The sequence below is a fragment of the Stomoxys calcitrans genome, chromosome 3 (genome assembly GCF_963082655.1).
Source record: "Stomoxys calcitrans chromosome 3, idStoCalc2.1, whole genome shotgun sequence".
In the NCBI taxonomy this organism is placed as follows: Eukaryota; Metazoa; Arthropoda; class Insecta; order Diptera; family Muscidae; genus Stomoxys; species Stomoxys calcitrans.
The window spans coordinates 193,754,591-193,777,884 of NC_081554.1; the positions used below are offsets into that span (position 1 = coordinate 193,754,591).

The following is a 23,294-nucleotide window of genomic DNA, read 5'->3' on the forward strand; positions in this document are numbered from 1 at the left end:
CATATATATGCGATGATAATTTTTTGTTGTTATCCTTTAAACACATATTTGATTATTTAGCACTTTTGCTGATTTCCTGGGGCCCCTTCCTGCCAGCCAAATAGGGAAGATGTAAAGCAAAAATTAACTGTTGATTAATTGAACAAGAAATCGCAACATTTTATTTAATCTTAATGGACCAGAATAACGATATGCTTAGAGAGAGAGAGAGTGGGAAGAAAAAGTTATGTGCTAAAGTTTTATCATAAAAACACATTAACAAACACATTTACTAAATTTATAAATGCTTAGCTATAAGCCCAAAATCCCCTAAATTGTTGTTAATTATGTGCACATGAATTTCTTTCGATTGGAAACATATCATCCCAAAGCTCATAACGTTCGACATAAGGCATGCCTTGAAATGAAGGTTCCTTGTCGTTGTACAACACCGACAGCTTTGTATCATTCAGAGCAGGCCAGTTAGGGAGTTCATGGGCCGAAGGATGTCTAAAACATAATACAAAAGAAGATGGATATATAAATTTGTAAATATTTGTTTAAGGTTTTACCCCGTTGTGGCGAATGTAGTCCAAAGCTGAGTCAAACGATCGACCATAAAAACATCTGGATCATTTTCGGCGAATTGGGGGCCATACCAAAGACCAGGCATAACATATTGCAAATCATCAGCATGACCAATACCTAAAATGAAAATTAAGAATATTAAAAAAAAACAAGTAAAAACTTGTTAATTTCGGCCGGGGCGAATTTTGGGAACCCACCACCATGGATAGCCGTTGTACAAAATTTCTGCTAAATTGGATAATAACTGCGCTCTCTAGTGGATCAAGAAGTCAAGATCCCAGATCGGTTTATATGGCAGGTAAATAAGGTTATGTACAGATTTGAACCATACTAAGCACAGTTGTTGGAAGTCATGCAAAATTTCAGCCAAATCGGATAAGAATTGCACCCTCTAGCGGCTTAAGAAGTCAAGACCCAAGATCGGTTTATGTGGCAGCTATATGAGGTTATGTACAGATTTGAGCCATACAAAGCACAGTTGTTGGAAGTCATAACAAAACACCTCATGCAAAATTTCAGCCAAATCGGAATAAAATTGCGCCCTCTAGTGGTTCAAGAAGTCAAGATCCAAGATCGGTTAATATGACAGCTATATCAGGTTATAAACCGATTTAAACCATACTTAACACAGATGTTGAAAAACATAACAAACAAATTCGTGCAAAGTTTCAGCTAAATTGGATAATAACTGCGCCCTCTAGAGGCTCAAAAAGTCAAGATCCCAGATCGGTTTATATGGCAACTATAATATATACCAAAACACTACGTGCAAAATTTCAGTCATATCGGACGAGAATTGCGCTCTCTAAATGCTCAAGAAGTCAAGACAAAAGATTGGTTTATATGGCAGCTATATAAAAACATGAACCGATTTTAACCATACTTAGCGCCAAAACACTACGTGCAAAATTTCAGTCAAATCGGACGAGATTTGCGCCCTCTAGAGGCTCAAGAAGTCAAGACCCTAGATCGGTTTATATGGCAGCTTTATCAAAACATGGATCGATTTGACTCTTTTACAATCCCAACCGACCTACACTAATAAGAAATATTTGAAACTTCCTTCGAAAGTTAGCATGCTTTCGACAGACGGACGGGCATGGCTAGATCGACATCAAATGACATGACGATCAGGAATATATACACTTTATGGGATTTCAGAGGAATATTTCAAGGAGTTACAAACAGAATTACAAAATTAGTATACTCCCATCCTCTGGAGTCTCCTGTCCCATATATGAAAAATTAAGAAAAATTATTTTCGCGACGAGGACCATTATGCACAGTATGGAAATCGGTTCAAAGGTGTTTAAAAATTATCGCTTAAATGATCTTTTAAATATTTTTAAGATGGTGCCCAGATTTTCAGATCCATGAGTCCTGTCAAATCCATATTTTTGATACCCACTACCATAGGATGGATGTATTCTAATCTAGTCAGTCCGTTTGTAAAACCTAAAGATATTCGTCCAAGACCCCAACAAGAATATATATTCTTCGCCGTCTTGACGTTCTGATTCGATCTAGCCTTGTCCGTCCTTCTGTCGAAATCACGATAGCGGTCGAACACGTAGAGCCAGCCGCTTGAAATTTTGTATAGAGACTTCTTATTGATGCAGGTCGTTGGGGATTGCAAGTGGACTATGTCGGTTCAGATTTAGATATAGCTCCTATATAAACCGATCTCCCGATTTAACTTTTTGAGCCCTTACAAGCCCCAATTTCTGTCCGATTTGGCTGATATTTTGCATGTAGTGGGCGGTTCAAATCGGTCTATAACTTGAAATAGCTCCCATTTAAACCGATATCCCGATTTGATTTCTTGAGCCCTAACAAGCCGCAAGTTTTGTCCGATTTGGCTGAAATTTTGCATGCGGTGTGCTGTTATGACTTCCAACAACTGTGCCTAGTATGGTCTAAATCGGTCTATAAGCTGATATAGTTTCCATATAAATCGGCCTCTCGATTATCCCTATTCGGTTTGTAGAAGCTTTAATTTTTGCTGCTTTGGCAGAAGTTTGGTATGTAGAATAAATGTATGCCTTTCAACTAAATTTATTTTGTATAAATTTTATCAGAATCTATGGTGGTGGGTTGCCAAGACTCGGCCCGGCCGGACTTAGCACTCTTTTACTTGTTTTGTTTATTTTTTATTTGGCTAATTTGTTCTCTACCATATCCGACAAAACATTATTAAAGCTCTAATCGTCTTTCCTGGGTCAAGATTTGTACCTCTCTCCCAAAGGCCTTTCAATTTAATCCTATGTCGTCCCTATCGGCCTGTGTGTGAGTTTGGGATTGGTTTTTGGATGGTCTGCCCTTAAACACATCAATCTTCTCTCAAACTACTATAACAAAATCGTACTCTGCATTCATAGACCTTTCACTTGAGTATCATATTGTTAGGGCCTGCTTACATATCCTTTTGGATGTTTTATTGAGGTGAGGCGGCCCTGCACACCCTTGGTTCCAAAAAGTATTACCATTAAAGCCAATTAGGACAATCTGACCAACCCGCATTTCTGTACAGTTGAACGTTTATTTCCTTTTAAAGTGGGTTCACTCCTAGTTTGGAAGTTTGTTATAGGGTTTGCCCCCCAGACACAAAATACCCTCATTGTTCTTTGTAGTTAACAAGTCTGTTTTTGAATTTTTTACTTGGGAATTGGGTGTACTCTACTCCCTAAGACCTTTTCCTTTAGTACCATATTGTCGTAGTCGGTCTTAATTTCCATGTGTGGTTGAGGCGCCCCCCATATACTTGGTCTCTATTATTAATATCAGATTCACGCCCTACTGTTATAAACCGTACATTTAAGTCCATATTGAGCCATTTGGCCTACATGTCCATTTGGAGGGGAGTTACATTTTTGTTTTAGATTCGCACTCTAATCTTAAATACCTTTCTTTTAATACCCATATTATCCTAATCGGTAAACATGCCCGTTTGGGTGGGGCGTTCCCCTTATTTATTTTAATATTAATATAAGAAATTCGTGTTTCGTCGATGCACCTAAGACAGCAGTCGGTCGAAATGTAACCTCGAAGGAAATCCCTCATTATCCCTAGATGTCTTCCATTGCATGCCCCTAAATCCTAGTTGCAATGCAAATTCAAATTCCTATGAGTTATGATATTGTATGCCGTAGTTGGCGCATGTCGCACTCTCACTATGCCATAACATATCATATCATAACTCTTAAAGTCATATTGCCTTCATTGCCCCCTTCGTCGTGAAGGAGTTTATGTCTCTTTTATACTCCAAGACTGTTTGTGACCCGACCGTCCAGGTTGGTATTCCTATAATGGTTAACTTACTATCCGTAGAGGTTTTCGCACGCGCCCTCCTCTCCAATGTACCATCTCTCTCGCATTGAGTCATCGCATAGATTTCCGCTTGTAGATCCGTGTCTCTTTGGGCCACTCGATTACAAGAAGAGGCCATAACCAATTTTATTGATGATAATCCCTTCCTCCCGTTCTCCTTTAACCCACTATGTACCGGCAGTCAAATGATGCTGAACTTGTCATATGTACTTAGAGACTATGTCACTCGCCCTCCTCCCATGGCACCATCTCCCGCATTCCGTGATCGCCCAGATTTCCCCTTTGTAGGGCTATGTCCCTAGGGCCATTCGATGCTAAGAAGAGGCCCTAACCAAGTTTATCGATGCTAATCCTTCCCTCTCGTTCTCCTTTATCACACTAGGGTCGGGCAGCCAAATGATGCTGAACGTGTCACACGTATTTAGAGATGGCATTAATCTTCCCCGCACTCCAAGACAGTTTGTGACCTGGTTGCTTTTGCCTTAATGGCCAACATGCAATCCGTAAAGATGTTAAAATTTCGCGATAGCCCAAATTGCCGCCCTCTTAACCGAGTTATGGTTAGACAGCCGAAGACAGAACTCAGTCTCTGGGTCCCCAATGTTGACGCTTAGATCTGTTCTCTCCTATTACTTTAAGTCAGGGTTACTATTCGCGCCTCCATTAAACCGAGTTGGTACGACCTGCTCCTGATTTCTTTCATCGCCTTATGTTTTATAAGCGCTGTGACTGCTTCAAAATCTTATACTAATTTTTATACCCTCCACCATAGGATGGGGGTATACTCATTTCGTCATTCTGTTTGTAACACCTCGAAATATACTTCTAAGACCCCATAAAGTAGGGCCTTATCGTCCGATTTGACTGACATTTTGCATATGTTATTTTGGTATTACTTCCAACAACTGTGTTAAGTATGGTTCAAATCGGTTAATTTTTTGATATAGCTACCATATAAACCGATCTTGGATCTTGACTTCTTGAGCTTTTAGAGGGAGCAGTTCTTATCCGATATGGCTGAAATTTTCCACGAGGTGTTTTGTTATGACTTCCAACAACTGTGCTTAGTATGGCACAAATCGGTACATAACCTGATATAGATGCCATGTAAACCGATCTGTGATCTTGATTTCTTGAACCTCTAGAGAGCGCAATTCCATTCCGATGTGGCTGGAATTTTGTACAACGGCTTCCCCCATGACCTTCAATATACCTGTCCAATATGATATGAATCGATCTATAGCTTGATACCGCTCCAATATAAACTGATTTCCCGATTTTGCTTCTTGAGCCCCTACAAGGCGCAATTCTTATCCGAATGGACTGAAATAATACACAATGACTTCTACAATGTTTAGCATTCAATTAATTTATAGTCCGAATCGGACTACAACTTGATATAGGTCCAATATAGCATTACAGTTCTTATTCATTATTCTTTGTTTGCCTATAAAGAGATACCACGCAAAGAACTCGACAATTGCGATCCATGGTGGAGGGTATATTAGATTCGACCTGGCCATACTTAGCACGCTCTTACTTTTTATTTCTATGTGTCGGACATCTAGAGTTTTCTCTTGTATTAGAAGTGGCAAAATATCGATGACACCATCGATGTTATATTTATTGTCTGAATATTTACTCTATCGATACTATCGGCAAAGTAAAATTTTTTTGCGAAATTGAACAAAAATAAGCGATTCTACACTGAATGTATCCTTTACATGACCATGACCAAGGAGACATAGAATAATGCACCGGTAGCGCAATCGGGCGAAAGTGTAGAACGCTGAAAGGAATAGAACTGACATTCCAAGCACTTCTTTGGAAGCTGAGAAGAGATTCAGATCTCCCGAAGAGTAAGAAAAACAGCTCCACGCTTTCAAATATTTTGAGAAGACCAAGCCGGCCCTTCCGCAATGGAGACTCCAGACAGTGTACTGAAGAGGGTTGAAAAAGTCGGAACAGGAACGAAGGAAGCGAGCACGGCCTCTGAGTCTTCATGGAGGACTGTGACTTCCAAAAGAAGGCCACAGCCATCACAGAGAGAAAAGATGGTCGTTGGAAAATGTAAGGAGCCGCCTTCTTATGCCAGAGTGGCAAGGAAGCACAACAGAGATGAGCTAACTTATGCAGTCATCAATATCGCCAGTGCATTGGGGTAACATTTTGTACAATAATTTCTTTCATGACTTACAACTGTCTTTATAAAATTTGGTGTTATTCGGTCCGTACATTAATTTTGCTTCAATAAAAATCGATCTCGTGATTTTTACTTTGAAATGTAGGTGAGGGAAATTAGCGATACTATCGGTATTTATTATGAGAAGTATCGAAAATATCGAATGTTGTGATTATCGCTAGTTTGCCAGCTCTATCTGGTACTCGTGATTCTGATTTCGGGATCCTCAGCGTAGACACACAGACATGTTCTCATTTCTGGCTTTGAGCCATACCTCCAAAATGAACAATCAGATGGAAATACCAGAGTTTTGTCAGACCAAGACTGTGCCACTGGCTACGGTATCCAGCACTCGACCTCCTCCTTCAGTTCTATCTTTCTTTCTTAAGTATCCCATCCAAAATTTCTTCTTAACCATTAAGGAATCTCTTCGTCGCTGCATTATTCCACGTTGTAATGAACAATTACTAACAAGTAATTTATTCTTGTGTCATAAGAAAGTAGTATGAGACAGTAGGAATATCGTTCACTCCAAATAGTATTCCAGGGGGGTACACTTCCTTGTACAAAATACAGTGCAATTCAATAATCACGCTCTACAGCATATAAATCTATTCGTATAATGACAAACGCTTTGGTAATGCTCCCAAAGGATAATTAAGATTTAAGGCCCTACTTCCAATGAAACCTTGATATGATTCACTGAACGTCTACATCGGATAGTCTGATGTGTTCCGAACCAGAAGTTCTTCAGATTATGATGATCGAAAATTTTAAATAAATATCGTATTCAGGAAATTATGTTTATATTTGTCTTGATCTGGCTTCGCAATGCAAACCTATTGCATATATCCCAATTCTAAGAGGTTAACATCTGAGAAAGATCAAAAAAATTTCCAAAAATTTTGGGAATGCGGTTATCACTTTAAATAGGAGTAATTTCATTCACATTTTATTCAAAAATGTTTTCCTAGAAAAATTAAACATTCAATCAAAAAAGTAAATTACTCTTTTTCTCATATGAAAGTAGTAAGGGACAGTAGCAATGTGGTTCATATTAATTCTGCAAATGGTTATCTTTATAAAATGCTTGGTGCAAACTTTGATTTGTTACTTTCGAGTTATAGCCTAAATATAAAAAGCCAAACCACTTAAGATAGACATGAACGTGGTATCTAGAACTCAACTATTTACCAGCTGATTAAAATAAGCAGCAGTATTCACAACAAAATTAAACCATGACTAATTGTTTAGAAGTGAATAAAAAAACATACCTCTTGCTGTTCCATTATTATCCAAATAAAGACTTCTACGGCCAACATAATCCATGCGATAGTAGTACACAGGAGTGTCCCTGTATACCAGATTCACCAGACGATGTATGCCATGTCCCAATATGGCATCAGAGAAAATCTCACCAAAATTCTCTATGTTTGTGGCATTGATTTCATTGCTATGGCGACCCATGTAAAAATTCCACAAGCGACGGCTTTTGTGTGAGGCTACTCCGGCAGGCTCGGGTTCATAGAGAAATATTTCGGGTGCATACAAATCGAAGCTGACGGACAAATCGTGTAATAAACGGCTGTTGTTCTCTTGATCTGCATTAAAAGACTGTACAATGAGAAAACATTTCTGTTCTTTTCGGTCTTGAACTTACGATACACCGAATAATCCAATTCGTTTTTGGCAAAACCCACTATCATGGGCACTTTATTGTATATGCCCCCCTTAAAAATTTGGCTGGGATGTTTGGGCAAAAATTTACCATCCACTTCGTAATTCCATTTCATATTTATAAACGAATAGGGCTCCCATTCGGAACATTTGTTGACAATTGTCTTCCAGCTTATTTCACGCAAGCACTCCACCATATCTGCGGGGTTGTATTGGGGACACGACAGCTCTTTGGCCAATTTACGTGTCCAATAGACATTGTCTATGTGAAAGTGATTGGAGGCCGAACCACTCATTAGTATGGCTTTATGAAATAAGCCCTTGGACAATGGCGAGGCCAAGTGCAAAGAAATCGCCATTGATCCCGCACTCATGCCAAAAATAGTCACCGATTCAGGATCACCTCCAAAATTGGTTATGTGATCACGCACCCATTGCAAGGCCAAAACTTGATCCAAATAACCATAATTTCCTGGATATTCCTCGGTCTGAGTGCTTAGAAAACCCAAGGCTCCCAAACGATAGTTGAAGGCCACCATTACCACTTCATGATCCAGGAGATAATGGGGCCCAGCCTCATACAAACTATGGCCACTGCCCAAAACATTGGCTCCTCCATGTATGTAGACCATTACTGGCAAACGAGCGCTTATATTCTTGGTGAAGACATTTAATTTCAAACAATCCTCGCTCATCACCATTTGTAAAGCTCCTGTTTGGGGACACACCAAACTATCCGAGTAAGCATTGAGGGTATCATTCCAAGGTTCCACTGGCACAGGTGCTTTAAATCTTAGAAAACCTTCGGGCGCTTTGGCATAGCGTATGCCACGATATGCATAGATTTCCTTGCCATGTAGTGTGGTCAATGCTTTGCCTTGGATTTTACCCAAGCTGGTGGTCACCACTGGAACTCCAGCATCTGGTTCCTCAACTTCTTGGGCCTTTATGTGGCCAATGAACAACAAAATGTAAAAAATACTAAAGATAATCACTAGTCGCCTTTCGTTCATGGCAAAGTTTAAATTGAAACTAAAATTTTTTTTGTGGTTTTCAGTCCATTACCAAAAAGAGTCTTCTAACATAACTTTATTGACACCAGCTCTCTGATAAGATTTCCCCAAAAAAGTCTGCAACTTGAGTGATTTGAATTGTTAAGAACTCAATTGAAGGTGATAAACGTTGCTCAGCGGAATATTTGTGGTTAGTTGAATTTGTTAATAATAGGTCTCAGTTCAAGTGGTTCTATGCGTAAGGGGGTGCAAGAAAAGATTAAGAAAATTAGACCAATTTTAAAATTAAGAAAGAGACAACAAAACTGCAAATATTTTTGACAAAATTTTGCTTAGTTTGCAACCTGTGGACGCACCCGGTACTTCGCAGCTAAACTTCTAATGGCAACAAGGACCACCACACATGTCGGATCTCAAAGTTCCAGCCTGTGTGGTGCTCCCAGCTATCCCGTTCCGGGATCCTCTCGTGTTATGACGAAGTGTAGCCTTCGTTATAAAACCACGTTTACCATTCTCAAGTATGAGTCACTTATTAAGCTTTTTGTTGAAGAACTAAGGTTATGTTGCCTAGGAAAAGGGCACCATGAGTAAACTTGGTGAACCCGGCCCATAAAATGCAGATTGAGTGTGAGGCAGCCACTGCGCCTAAGAGACTTAAGGCGATGGAAGAATAGATAGTGGTTAGGAGCAGTTAAAAATAATAGAATAGAGGCGTCGATAGGAGACTTGAATGGAATGGAAGAGGTTTCGCATATGATAGCTCAGAAAATACTTGCGGTCGAATGTGAGGCACTAGCGCAACGGTCTTGAATTAATGGAACTCTTTAAAGCTAGAGGACAGAGTGGATCTGTGAGTCTTCACGGAGGACCTTGGGACAGAGACCTGTTTCTGACTGTCTGACCTTAAAACGGTTCTACAGGTGGAGTTCCGGGCTCTTACAGAATGGGTGAGGTGGTGTGGAGTTTACTAGAGGATGTCGAGTGTGAATATCTTTACAGATAGTTAACTGGCCCTCATGTCTATTAAAAACAGGAAGCTAAGACCACCAAGATTCATGGAATGGAAAAAGGAGATTAACGCCTTACACGATCCGTTTCGATGGTTGCCAGGCCATAGTGGAGTTAGCGGGAACGAAAGGATAGATGAATTGACAGTTGCGAAACTTGGTGAATGCAAAGCCTTTCGGAACGAAGCAATCCGATTTTAGGGGGAATGTGAAAAGATGAGGATATTACTGAGAGGAAATAGGAAGGAAGTTCAATATGGATAAGATAGAGTACACAGAGGTTAGCATGTCCGCTATGACGCTGAACGCCTGGGTTCGAGTCCTGGCGAGACCATAAGAAAAAAAATTTCAGCGCTGGTTTTCCCCTCCTAATGCTGGCAACATTGTGAGGTACTATGCCACGTAAAACTTCTCTCCAAAGAGGTGTCGCACTGCGGCACACCGTTCGGACTCGGCTATAAAAGGGAGGCCCCTTACCGTTGAGCTTAACCTTGATTCGGACTGCACGCATTGATATGTGAGAAGTTTGCCCCTGTTCCTTAGTGGAATGTTCATGGGCAAAATTTGCAAATTTGCATATTTTACACGCCAAAGCCCACCTGGTCGTTTAATTTGGAATCATCCGTATAGAAGTCTATGTTACTTCTGTTTCCAGGGATATGGTAGTTCCAATCGGTTCTATCAGAAATAGTGGTACAGTACTTTTTATCAAAAGACCCTAAGGAAAACTATTTAAACCTGTCATCATGGTGGTTTTGTGGGTTGTTGTTGTACTCACATTCTCATGTGGAGGTGGCGATCCTCGTCAGGCTTCTGTAGTTGAGCAAGCTCGTTCCGCTCCAAAGGACCGATCGCCGCGCAAATTGGGTGGCCATTGGTTATTTAAAGGCGCCAAATACCCGCCTTTTCATATTGAGCATCATAGGCACTCAGTATTTATGCAAGAGTCGGTGGCGCCCGGCCTCTCACTGAGACTCAACGGTCGATACCGTTGATTGTCCACGACTGTCGTTGCAGCTACTACGTATGGAGCATTCCAATATCCGCAACCTGTGGAGGCGCCCGTTAGCTCACATCTAAGCTTCTTGTGACAGTGGCAATGAACACCAAACAGAGCGGACCTCAAAGTTTCAGCCAGTTTTGTGGGTAAAGCCTCTGGAGCCAATTGGTATTATGAAAATTTTTATACCCTCCACCATAGGATGGGAGGTATACTAATTTCGTAATTCCATTTGTAACTACTCGAAATATTCGACTGAGACCCCATAAAGTATATATATTCGTGATCGTCGCGACATTTTATGTCGATCTAGCCATGTCCGTCCGTCCATCTGTCTGTCTGTCGAAAGCACGCTAACTTCCGAAGGAGTAAAGCTAGCCGCTTGAAATTTTGCACAAATACTTCTTATTAGTGTAGGTCGATTGGGATTGTAAATGGGTCATGCCGGTCCATGTTTTGATATAGCTGTCATATAAACCGATCTTGGGTCTTGATTTCTTGAGCCTCTAGAGTGCGCAATTCTTATCCGATTAGAATGAAATTTTGCACCACGTGTTTTGTTATGATATCCAACAACTGTGCCAAGTATGGTTAAAATCGGTCCATAGCCTGATATAGCTGCCATATAAACCGATCTTGGGTCTTGACTTCTTGTGCCTATAGAGGGCCCAATTCTTATCCTATTTGAATGAATTTTTGCACGAAGTATTTTGTTATGATATCCAACAACTGGGCCAAGTATGATTCAAATCGGTTCATAACCTGATATAGCTGTCATATAAACAGATCTGGGGTCTTGACTTCTTGAGCTTCTAGAGGGCGGAATTCCTATCCGATTTGGCTGAAAATTTGCATGACGTATTTCATTCTTACTTTCAACAAATGTGTCAAATAAGGTTCAAATCGGTTCATAACCTGATATAGCTGCCATATAAATCGCTCTGGGATCTTGACTCTTGAGCCTCTGCATTTTACACAGGTCTCCAACATATAATTTAATAGTGGTCCAAACCGAATCATATCTTGATATCCCTCTAATAGCAGAGCAAATCTTTTCTTATATTCTCTTTTGCCTAAGAAGAGATGCCAGGAAAAGAACTCGACAAATGCGCTCCATGGTGGAGGGTATATAAGATTCGGCCCGGCCGAACTTAGCACGCTTTTACTTGTTAAATATGTGTTTTCTTGACACTCAAAAGTCAATCAACTTCTTTCTTCATGCTCTTATTGCTCGAGACAAATTTGTCGAAAATTTTGAATGTCAGGGCGAATCGAATTTTCTTCGCCCTGTTTACAAATTTTGACATATCAAATTCCCATAAAAGATGCTTTGATGTAGCAATTCGCCGATGCGGCCACCTTATTTCATACGCCTTGGCCTTGTTTACAAATTTTGACATATCCAGTTCCCAAAAAAGATGCTTTGTTACAGCAATTCACCGATGCGGCCACCTTATTTAATACGCCTTGGTTAAGATCAATCCCTTTGAGTATTGATGGAATGACAACTTATTTAATGGCATTTAAATGATTTTTTGACATTTATTTCTAATAAAATTATACCATTTTATTGAACAAAAATATTGTCAATTAAGATTAAAGACATGTTAGGAAAAAAAACCCTAATGCCAATGAACAGAAAATGTCACTGAGATCCACAACATTTCGTCAGAGAGCCAAGTATAGAAAACAGAAATCCCTTCATGGTATTTGAACTCTTATTCTTAATGTAATAAATTTGAAATATTTATGTATGAGGAATATATAAAGTAAATAACCGAGTATATACAAAATTGTATACACTTTCCGAATAGTGTTTTTCGGTATAAAATGATGTTACTTCAATTTATATGAATTTATATATGAATGCGGACAGCTTAGTGGGCCTAAATGAATAGAAGCTGCATTTTGATGGCAGTGAGTGTGTGCAGCTTAATTGAAATTAATTGAAAAACAACGCTCCTCATCATCATCATCAGCAGCAGCAGTAGCAGTAACAGCTATGGCAGTAACATCATCAATGCTCCTCATTCTTCACATTTTCAATAGAAACACCGAAATTATGTTTCATTTTTGGCCTTTCATGTTTTTAGGCATTTTACACTTTTTGAAAACAACACGAAAAAAACTCCATTTTCAAAGACCCAAACAATACCATTGAAACCTCCGCCCTTCCTTCCCTCTGCAGGGCTGATCGTCTTCGTTAATAAGCAAACAAATGTTTGTTAGAAATTATCATTGTTTAGAGGGAGCACAACATAACGCACCCCGAAACTATAGAGACGAAACTATAGAGCCAGCCGCCTGCCAGACCACTGGGAATCTTTAATTAAATTTAATAAAGTAAAATAATAAAACTATAAAACAAAGTCATAAACCCAAGCCAAAAACATATCAGCACAAAACAAAAAATTCATGGACCCAATTTGGCTAGGGGGATGAATGTTTGGTACATGAGATTCCATTATTGAAGTCGGTAAATATGCGTCGCTTATTATGTCTGCAGATGAATTAACGCACATTAATGCATTTGAATAGCATATCACCGACTTTGAATGCTTCCACTCACTCTATCTCTTCTAAATTGGTAGTTTTTTTTCTCCTTTTGGGTGATGAATGCAAATCACGAATATTCCTACACCGCAACACCCAAAAGAGATCTCTTCATGTGGAATGATCATGCCTCATCAGAGGTTAATGCACTTTCCACAAATTGCTAGGCAGTTGGTTTTCCTTCTCTGTTTTTGGGTATTTGTTTCTATTTTGGTGTTGGATATGTCATTTATTTCAATTACGCCGGCACCAAACAAAAATTACAATACATTTGAACAGAATTGGAGAGTACCAAATGAGATGAAGTGATTTTCCGACACTACTAATATGGATTAATTAAAGAGGAAGTAAAATGCGCTTTAGGGAAATAGTTAATGTTAAATTAGTAGAAAAGAGACATAGCTTTACTCGGAGCGGTGTTTATAATCGCAGCTAAATGGATAAAAGATTTTTATAAAGCAAGCTTTTGGCAGAAGTTTACTAATTCTCAACCCTTTGGGATCCTTTTCAAGGCAAATATATAATTTTTTTGGTGTAAAAACACAAAAATAAATTCCTCTGCAGCAAAAATGTGGACCAGCCCCGGCCACTCTCAAATTATAATCCAATAAAAAAATGAATGCAATTTTACGAAAATTCCAATTAATTTCTATATTTGGTACACAGATGATTACCTCCTGCATCATGAACTTGAGGTGCGTTGATTGGGCAAAGGTTCGTGGGCACCCGTATAAAAAAATCCCCAGCGGGGGTTCTCCAAAAAAATTTCGGGTGTCGGATAACAGTGCCCTATGATTTGTTGTCGTCCTAGTAGTGCACTGAAGCGGCAGCCCTTACAAACGTAGAACCGGCTGCCTAGGTAATTCTATGAAATATCCTTCTCTTTATGCTGTAGGGGACAAAATAGTCTCTAATTGAAATTCCTTAGAGCCATATTTGAAAAATGTTCAAGACTCGATTAAAAAAATTATTGAAACGATAAATTTTTTACTGACAATTATAAAATTTTCGCGATTGCGATTGAAAAAATTGTTAGATTCAATTAAAAAATTAATTTAATTATTTAATTTTTAACAGAAAATGGCATAAACCTCAATCGCTACTGTAGTTGACAAAAATCATTTTAAATTAAATAGGTAAAAGGGCGTTAAGTTCGGCCGGATACCAACCACCTCGGGCATATATGTAAACCACATTTCGTCATAATCCGGTGAAAAATTCATAAGTTATGCCCCCATAGCAGTTTTAGCTAAATATGGTACGATTTGGATCAAATTCGACACGGATATTGAGTGGTCTATTAAGTACAATTCATTGTTCAATTTTGTAGAACAAAATATTGGTCGTTTTGGTAGTCATATCCAAATATAGACCGATTTGAACCATATACAATACGGATCTCGAAAAGCCTAACATCAGTCACCGTGTCAAATTTCAGCGAAACACACCTCACTGTACCAAATTTCGGCGACATCGAACGATAAATGCATCTTTTATGGACCCAAAACCTCAAATCGAGAGATGGCAGCCATATGCAATTATGGACTGATCTGGGTCGAATTGAAGAAGGATGTCAAAGGGACTTACTCAACTCACTGTCCCAAATTTCAGCAACTCGCCGTCCCAAATTTTAGCAAAATTGGATAATAAATGTGGCTTTAATGGGCCTATGACCCTTAATCGGCGGATCGGTCTATATGGGGGCTATATCAAGATATAGTCCCATATAGCCCATCTTCGAACTTAACCTGCTTATGAACAAAAAAACAGAATCTGCGCAAAATTTCAGCAATTTGGAACAGGGAGTTGTGCTAGGTACTTCAACATTCTTCATCAATTTGGCTCAGATCTGTCCAGATTTGGATTTAGCTGCCGTATAGACTGATCTCTCGATTGAAGGCTTTGGGCCCATAAAAGCCAAATTTATTATCCGATTTTGGTAAAATTTGCGACAGTGAGTTAAGTTATGTCCCTCGACATACTTCTGCAATATGGCACGGATCGGTCTAGAGTTGGATATAGCTGCCATATAGACCGATCTCTCGATTTAAGGTTTTAGGACAATAAAAGGCGCATTTATAGTCCGATGTCGCCGAAATTTGGGACAGTGAGTTTTGTTAGGCTCCTCCACAACTTTCTGCAATATGGCAGAGATCGGTCTAGAGCTAGATATAGCTGTCATATAGACCGATCTCTCGATTTAAGGTTTTGGTCCCATAAAAGGCGCATTTATTGTTCGATTTCGTCAAAATTTGGGACAGTGAGTTATTTCTGCAATTTGGCATATATCGATCAAGATTTACCTATAGCTGTCATATAGACCGATCTCTCGATTTAAGGTTTTGAGCCCTTAAAAGGGGCATTTATAATCCGATGTCGCTTAAATTTGGGACAGTGCGTTGTGTTAGGGTCCTCAACAACTTTCTGCAATATGGTACAGATCGGTCTAGATTTAAATATAGCTACCATATAGACCGATCTTTCGGTTTAAGGTTTTGGCCCCATAAAAGACGCATTTATTGTCCGATTTCGCCGAAATTTGGGACAGTGATTTGTTTTAGGCCCTCCGGCATCCTTCTTCAATTTGGCCTAGATCGGTCCAGATTCAAATGTAGCTGCCATATAGACCGAACTCTCGATTTAAGATTTTTGGCGCATAATATGCGCATTTATTGTTCGATTTCGTCAAAATTTGGGGCAGTAGGTTGTGTTAGGCCCTTTGACATTCGTCTTCAATTTGGCTCAGATCAGTCCAGATTTGAATATAGCTGTCATATAGACCGAACTCTCCATAAGGTTTTGGGGCCATAAAAGGGGCATTTATTGTCCGATGTCGCAGAAATTTGGGACTGTGAGTTGAGTTAGGCTCTTCGACATTTGTCTACAATTTGGCCTAAATCGGTTCAGATTTGGATATAGCTGCCATATAGACCGATATCTCGATTTAAAGTCTTGGCTCCATAAAAGACACATTTTTAACCGATTTCACTGAAATTTGACACAGTGACTTATTTTAGGCTTTTCGACACCCATGTCGTATATGGTTCAGATCGGTATATTTGTAGATATAGCTACTAAAAAAACAATGACTTGAACTTATTAGACCAACCAATGTTCGTGTCGAACTTGGTCCAGATCGGACCATATTTCGATATAGCTGCTATGGGGGCATAAATTATGCATTTTTCACCGGACTTCGACGAAAGGTGGTTTACATATATACCTGAGGTGGTGGGTATCCAAAGTTCGGCCCGGTCGAACTTAATGCCTTTTTACTTGTTATTTTTTTGCCAGGTCATAAATTCCCAATAATTTTTTTTTTATTTTCTTTTCTTTTTTAATAAACTGAATTTTAAAAAATTTTAAACCATTTTATCAGTTTTCAAATCAATTCGTTACAAAGGAAAAAAATCGAAATGTTGGCAGCAAATCAAAGATAAGAATATTTCACACCAACTCCCATAACTTTCTTGAAAAAGATTCGATACACGCAATAAACAGCAATTAGCAAAAATGAAAAAAAAAAATTGCAAACGGTAAAAAATCATTACACACCTTAATTATCAAAGTGTAAGGACAGTGGAAAAAGGACATGCCTTTTTTGGGTGTTCAAAGGCGAAAACATACTTACACACATACCCATCGAATGCTGAAGGCCTTCAAAGAAAAAACATATAACATGGCAAAGGCGAAGGCAAAACTGATGAGGGGTATCTATCACCCCTTAAAAAATAGTGTGCCACATGGGATTGTGTCTTCCCAAATGGATGGGCCAAAAAAGTGTGCAAACTTGCAAAACTACAACAATTCTCTTTGTTTTTTTATTGTTGTAATATAATGAAATTTAAAAATGAAATCCTAATTGCCATTTTAAAGTGTGTAGCGAATATTTTGTATTTCTATGACAAAGGATACAAGGAGCGGCTAGGACAATCTGCCAAGGTAGCTAACATCTATTGAAGTACCAGAAACCATTACTAATGTTCTAGGCATGTTTTCAATGGTTTACAATTAAACACCAATACAATTGAAAAAAACGAGCCATTTGATTGCAGGGGAAAGTCCTAGCAAAGTTTTTTTTTTTATTTGCGAAAAGTCCATTGTCTTGTACGGATATGTTTTCAAACGATGATGAGTATGAGGATGAGTGTAGTCGACATTTTGATAACCTATCCAATGTTGGCTCCAATTTGAAAGTGAGGCATACGTAAGCATGCCTACCAAAGACGATAGCTGGGATACTGTCTGGAACTTGAAAATTTCAGCTGTGGCCTCAAGAGAGATTTTGCAGGCTCATATTTAACTACACAATACAGCCCTCAAGTAGATTTTCCCAAGAATTTTAAAACCTATGTTTCTCCATAATACTTCTTGAATTCCTTCATCTATTAATCATAACAAATCCTTTTTAATAAAATTTTTATAGTCAAAGACAATGCTTTCTTTTTGTCATACTTTAGGACATTACCAACAAATGGACCAAGTTATAACACCTTAGGTAATAGTATAGGGTGTAACAAAATTTTCGCGTTACTTCAGGAGGTTTTGTGAGTGTTGGCTAATTTTACGTTTCACAAAAAATCAGAAATACTGTAAAAAGGCTTTTTTTAACACTCCTCACACAAACATTGACACATCGCCACGAAGGGCAACAATTGTCAAGTAAAAGATAGATTAATTCTGTCTTAACTCAAGCGAATCAATAGAAGAACCCTAACTCTCATCAAAGGATACTCTAGACAATTTCTGCTTGCAAACTCTCTAGGCTGCCACGCGTTACGCGTGAAGTTTTGATGGGCATTGCCGCTGGGCAAAGGCATTTAGCCCTTTTTGATGATTTAAAAAACACAATTTTAAATTTTGAAAATTAAAAATTTTTAGATTTAATAAATCTTAACAACCACTTTCTGTCTGACAGTCGTAGCGGCTATTTTGGCAATTTAAACAGCACGATGGCAATAACTGCGCTGACGCCACCGCCACCAACAAAACACTGCTCTTTGAGTGATGATGAAGAAGAAGTATGAAAAAAAAAAATCAACATGAATGGCCTATCAGCAGTGGGAAATGCGGGCCAATGTTTATTTAATCTTACAAGAATGTATTGATTTTATTCTTTCATTGAGAAGTCTTCAATGTGGTGTGATGCTATTAGGGAATTTAATGTGTGTTCCCAAAATACTAAAGACCTAAATGGAAATTAATGTTTTACTCTTTGTTTGGTAGATTAAAATGAATGTCGTCTGTCCATGCATTGGCTATGGTGGGAAAAATCTGTTTAATCTCATTTAATATTCAATAATTATGTAGCGGATTTGATTAATTTCCTAAAAAGAAGCAAAATGAGGAAAAAAATTTTTTCCGATCTCAATGGCAACTATATCTAAATATGGCCCGGCCTGGACCATTTTCGGAACAGATCTTGGGAGTCTTAAATCAACTCAATCTTTCTAATTTCAGCGAAATCGGGTAATAAATGAGCCTGTTATAGGCCTAAGGCCCATAACTGGCAGATCGGTCTATATAGCAGCTATATCCAAATATAGCTCCATTTGGACCATATTCGGAACAGATGTTGGGAGTCTTGATACAACTCACCGTTCAAAATTTGAGCAAAGTCAAATTATAAATGCGACTGTTATAGGTCGACACACCGGTCTATATGGCAGCTATATCCAAATATGTTCCGATCAGAACCATTTTTGGTTTGGACATTGGGGGGACTAATAAAACTCACTATGCCAAACTTCAGCGAAATCGGTTAAAAAATGCGCCCTAATACTTCAAAATCATCAGATGGGTATATATGGCAGCTTTAAGTAAATATGTTCCGATTTACACCATATTTGGGTAGAATATCGAGTCCCCTAGAGCAACTCACTGTTTCAAATTTCAGCAAAATCGGAGAATAAATGCGTCTTTTGTGGTCTTTAGACCCTAAAGCTGTAGATCGGTCTCTATAGTAGGTATATCTAAATATATCCCGATGTGAACCATATTCGGGACAGATGTTGGAAGCCTTAATTCAACTCACTATTTCAAATTTCTGCAAAATCGGGTAATAAATGCGCCTATTATAGGCCTAAGACCCAAAATCGACAGACCAGTCTATATGGCAGCTATATCCAAATATGTTCCGATCAGACCCAAAATCGGCAGATCGGTCTATATGGCAGCTATATTCAAATATGTTCGAATCTGGTCCAATTTTGGTCCGGATATCGGCGGGCTTAATAAAACGCACTATGCCTAATTTCAGCAAAATCATGTAATAAATGCGACTGTTATAGGCTTAAGGCCCTAAATCGGCGTATTGGTCTATATGGCAGCTATAATCAAATATTTTTCGATCTGGACAATTTTTGGTTCGGATATCGGCGGGCCTAATAAAACTCACTATGCCAAATTTCAGCGAAATCTGGTAATAAATGCGCCTCTTATATGCTTAAGACCCTAAATCGGCATATCGGTATATATGGCAGCTATATGTAAATATGGTCCGATACACACCATATCCGAGGACCTCTTTTATGGTCTTTAAACCCTAAAGCTGAAAATCGGCCTCTATGCTAGCCATATCTAAATATAGCCCGATCTGAACCATATTCGGGACAGAATCTTGATACAACTCACTGTTTCAAATTACTGCGAAGTCGGGTTATAAGTGCGCCTATTATATGTCTAAGACCCAAAATCGACAGATCGGTATATATGGCAGCTTTAACCAAATATTTTTCGATCTGGACCATTTTTGGTTCATATATCGGCGAACCTAATAAAACTTAGGGAGTGAGCACCTCAAAGGCGCATTTATTGTTCGATATCGCCGAAATTTGGGACAATGAGTTAAGTTGGGCCCTTCGGCATTCTTCTTCAATTTGGCTCAGATCGGTCCAGATTTGAATATAGCTGCCATATAGACCGATCTCCATATAAAGGGTCTGAAGCCCATAAAAGCTTTATTTTTTAACCGATTTACGCTGAAATTTGAAATAGTGGATAGTTTTACGCCTCCCAACATAGGACCCAAATATGGTTCAGATCGGACTATATTCAGATATATATGCGATATTGACCGATCTGCCGATATAGCTATTACCCGATTTCGCTGAAATTTGAAGTACAAAATTCAACAGTGACTTCTATTTATTAGACTTCTCAATGTCCATGCCGAATTTGGGTGCATAAGTTATACAATTTTCACCAGATTGTGACCAAAGGGGATTTACATATATACCCGAGGTGGTGGGTATCCAGATCAAGAATATATATATTTTATAGGATCGGAATGACAAAATGAATACATCCCCATCCTTCGGTGGTGGGTATAAAAATGCGGATTTTGTGAGTTCAATGCCTTCAATCGGAAAACAGGACTGCTATGGGAGCTGCATACAAATATGGTCAAATTTGTTCTATACTCAAAAGTTGAGCGGTACATGCATCTCGCTGTAACGGCGATAATGGTAAATAAAAGCGCATTTCTGGGCTCATACACATAAATCGGTAGATCGCTTTCTCCAAACTCGGCACGGTTGTTCATTGAAATCGGAGCAAAGTATGACTTTATGAACTCTAGATTAGGCCATCTTTGAACTTAAGATGGACAAATTTTCGACATGTCTGGATCCCTTATAAATAACGGAGATCTAGCCTTTGTAGTCTTGCGAATGAATAAGTTGATGTGTTTCAAATGGAATGCCAAATGGCCAACGCTTCGGTGGTGGTTATAAAAATATATACCCCATTTTTCGCTTGTAGAACATTTGGTAGGTTTTGGTCGGGATTGGTAAGAATTTGTGGCTACACTGGTCAAAAACGGAATGACTAGATTAGTATTCCCCCATCCTATGGTGATGGGTATAAAAATCTTTATTATTGATTTTGATTTGATCAACGGCAGAGAAATTCTGACATATCCATTACCAACCTCCTAAAGACAAATTTTTAAAATTTGATATTGATGCAAATAAAAATCCCCACATTCAATCAGATACATATTCTCTGGAGATATTAATGCCAGCTGCTATTGCTTAAATTCATATCCATAATTAGGTATAATAGTCAAATGCATGACATTCTCAAGTGACCACCATGCAGGAATGGCAAATTATATGCATACGGCGCAACATTAAGACATGAATTACCCACCATATCCAGGCACTTAAAGGTCAGAGCAACGCCTTTAGGCAACGGCATAAGAAATGAACTTCTCAAAACCACTCAAGCAAACAATGAGAATATGAACTCAATGAACATGCATTTGTATATTAAGACACAATTAAATAATATGTTTTCTTTGTAACCCCCGGTAAAGCAATCGATCAAAATGATATGCAACAATACAACAAGCAACACCAAATACAACCAAAATGGGCAAGGACGGCAAATGTCGTACGACATTGGCAAATAATGGCAAAAGATACTTTCAACAATAATAAGAGTTTTCGAAATGTCTGTCCGTCCTTCTGTACTTTTTATTGTTCGTCCTTGCTTTCATACTTCGCATACTCTCTATTCTTCTTGCTATGTGAAAGGTTCCGCAACAATGCTAAGGCGTTGGCATAGCCCATTTGCATATCGTGTTCACAGCTTACAGCCCTTGAAGTCCATATTCCCTTTCTTCTGGTGGTGGTTATGTTCTTTAGTGCATTTGAGGCTCCTTTAACAATAAGTAGAGGATTCACTGAACAATTAAGAAATCTTTGAATGTAACAAAATCTTGGACCTTCATTTCAGCAGAAAACTCAAAACCAAATAATGAAGCTGTAATCTATACTCTGGGGAAAATTCAAGGATTTTCATAAATTAAATAAATCGATAAAACAATAACCAAATAAATATCATCCCTCTTCAGGATTGTTGGCATGCATGTTTCTTCTTCATCGAACAATTGGCGTTTTTACATAAAGATTGGTTTTAAGGAAGAATGTTGAGAGAATCGATAAGGAAACATATTAAACATCGGTAAGAGTCAACTTTATAATGCTGTATAACCAGAGTAACTGTTGCAATCATGCTAAAATCTCTACAAATAAAGCTATTGGACTTGGACTGAAACTTAGTACATTAAGTTTAATGACTACCTTGCCACGAATGTGTTTCTGATAGACGTGATCCATGATGACTTTATTGACAGGGCTGAGGTCAAGGATTGCAGCATGCCATAGACCCAATGGTTAAGCTTCTCATTCAGTAGGACTATGGCTGAGGAACTTTATTCAGGTTGATGTCTTAAAGTCTGCATACAATTTCGAGGCAGTGGTACGTCTAAGAGATTGTAGGATTGGTATGGCTAAGCCACATAAGAAACCGAGAAGAGTCGCTATTTCCTTTGCAATATCCTCTGCACCATATGGAAGTTCATCTATCCATCCTATAACTTAAGGCTGCAACTTCTTCCTTATTTGTCCTCACCATCAAACAAATTCAAAGTTTTTACACTTTCTTTCCTAGTCCTAGTGTAGGGTGCAAATATGCATATGCCCAAATCCTAATCGACCAAACCCTGACATGGTGTTAATGATATCACTCTTACACCAATGCTTTAGCAAGTCCTTGCTTATGCCTCAGACCCTTGTCTCAGGGTCAGCCCACAAAAAAAGACCACAATATGAAGTGTGCTCTCAACGAACAAAAACTAAAATGGATTTTCTCTTCTTTTCTTCTCATTTTTGTTGTGTCTTTGGTGGTTTTGTAATATTTGTCGATTGTTGCAGCCCTCAAAAATACCCAAAACAATACCTTTGTGCCTTAAATCGTAAAGCAAGAAGAATGAGAAAAGGATCGTTTTATTGCCTTAATATTTTATAAATCCTTGAGTGAGTTTGTGTGTGCGGTCACCAGAAACAATAAAATGATCTCAAATGTCGCAATCCTTACAAAAAATTTCAATCGAATTTTAAGCCATAATAAAAATAAGACCTCACATACTCTCATGATCTCTACATACGTCAACAAATGCTAAT

At 38.6% G+C, this 23,294-nt stretch overlaps 1 protein-coding gene across 1 annotated transcript; it reads right to left on the reverse strand.

Annotated features, from left to right (window-relative positions):
• Window positions 1-204: 204 nt before the first annotated feature.
• Window positions 205-8,719, reverse strand: LOC106084110 (juvenile hormone esterase). Its single transcript, XM_013247984.2, has 4 exons — window positions 7,737-8,719; window positions 7,351-7,677; window positions 552-684; window positions 205-489 (listed from the first exon to the last, which is right to left on the reverse strand). The coding sequence occupies exons 1-4, from the start codon at window positions 8,452-8,454 to the stop codon at window positions 321-323; spliced, it is 1,347 nt and encodes a 448-aa protein (XP_013103438.2). The 5' UTR covers window positions 8,455-8,719; the 3' UTR covers window positions 205-320.
• Window positions 8,720-23,294: the final 14,575 nt, after the last annotated feature.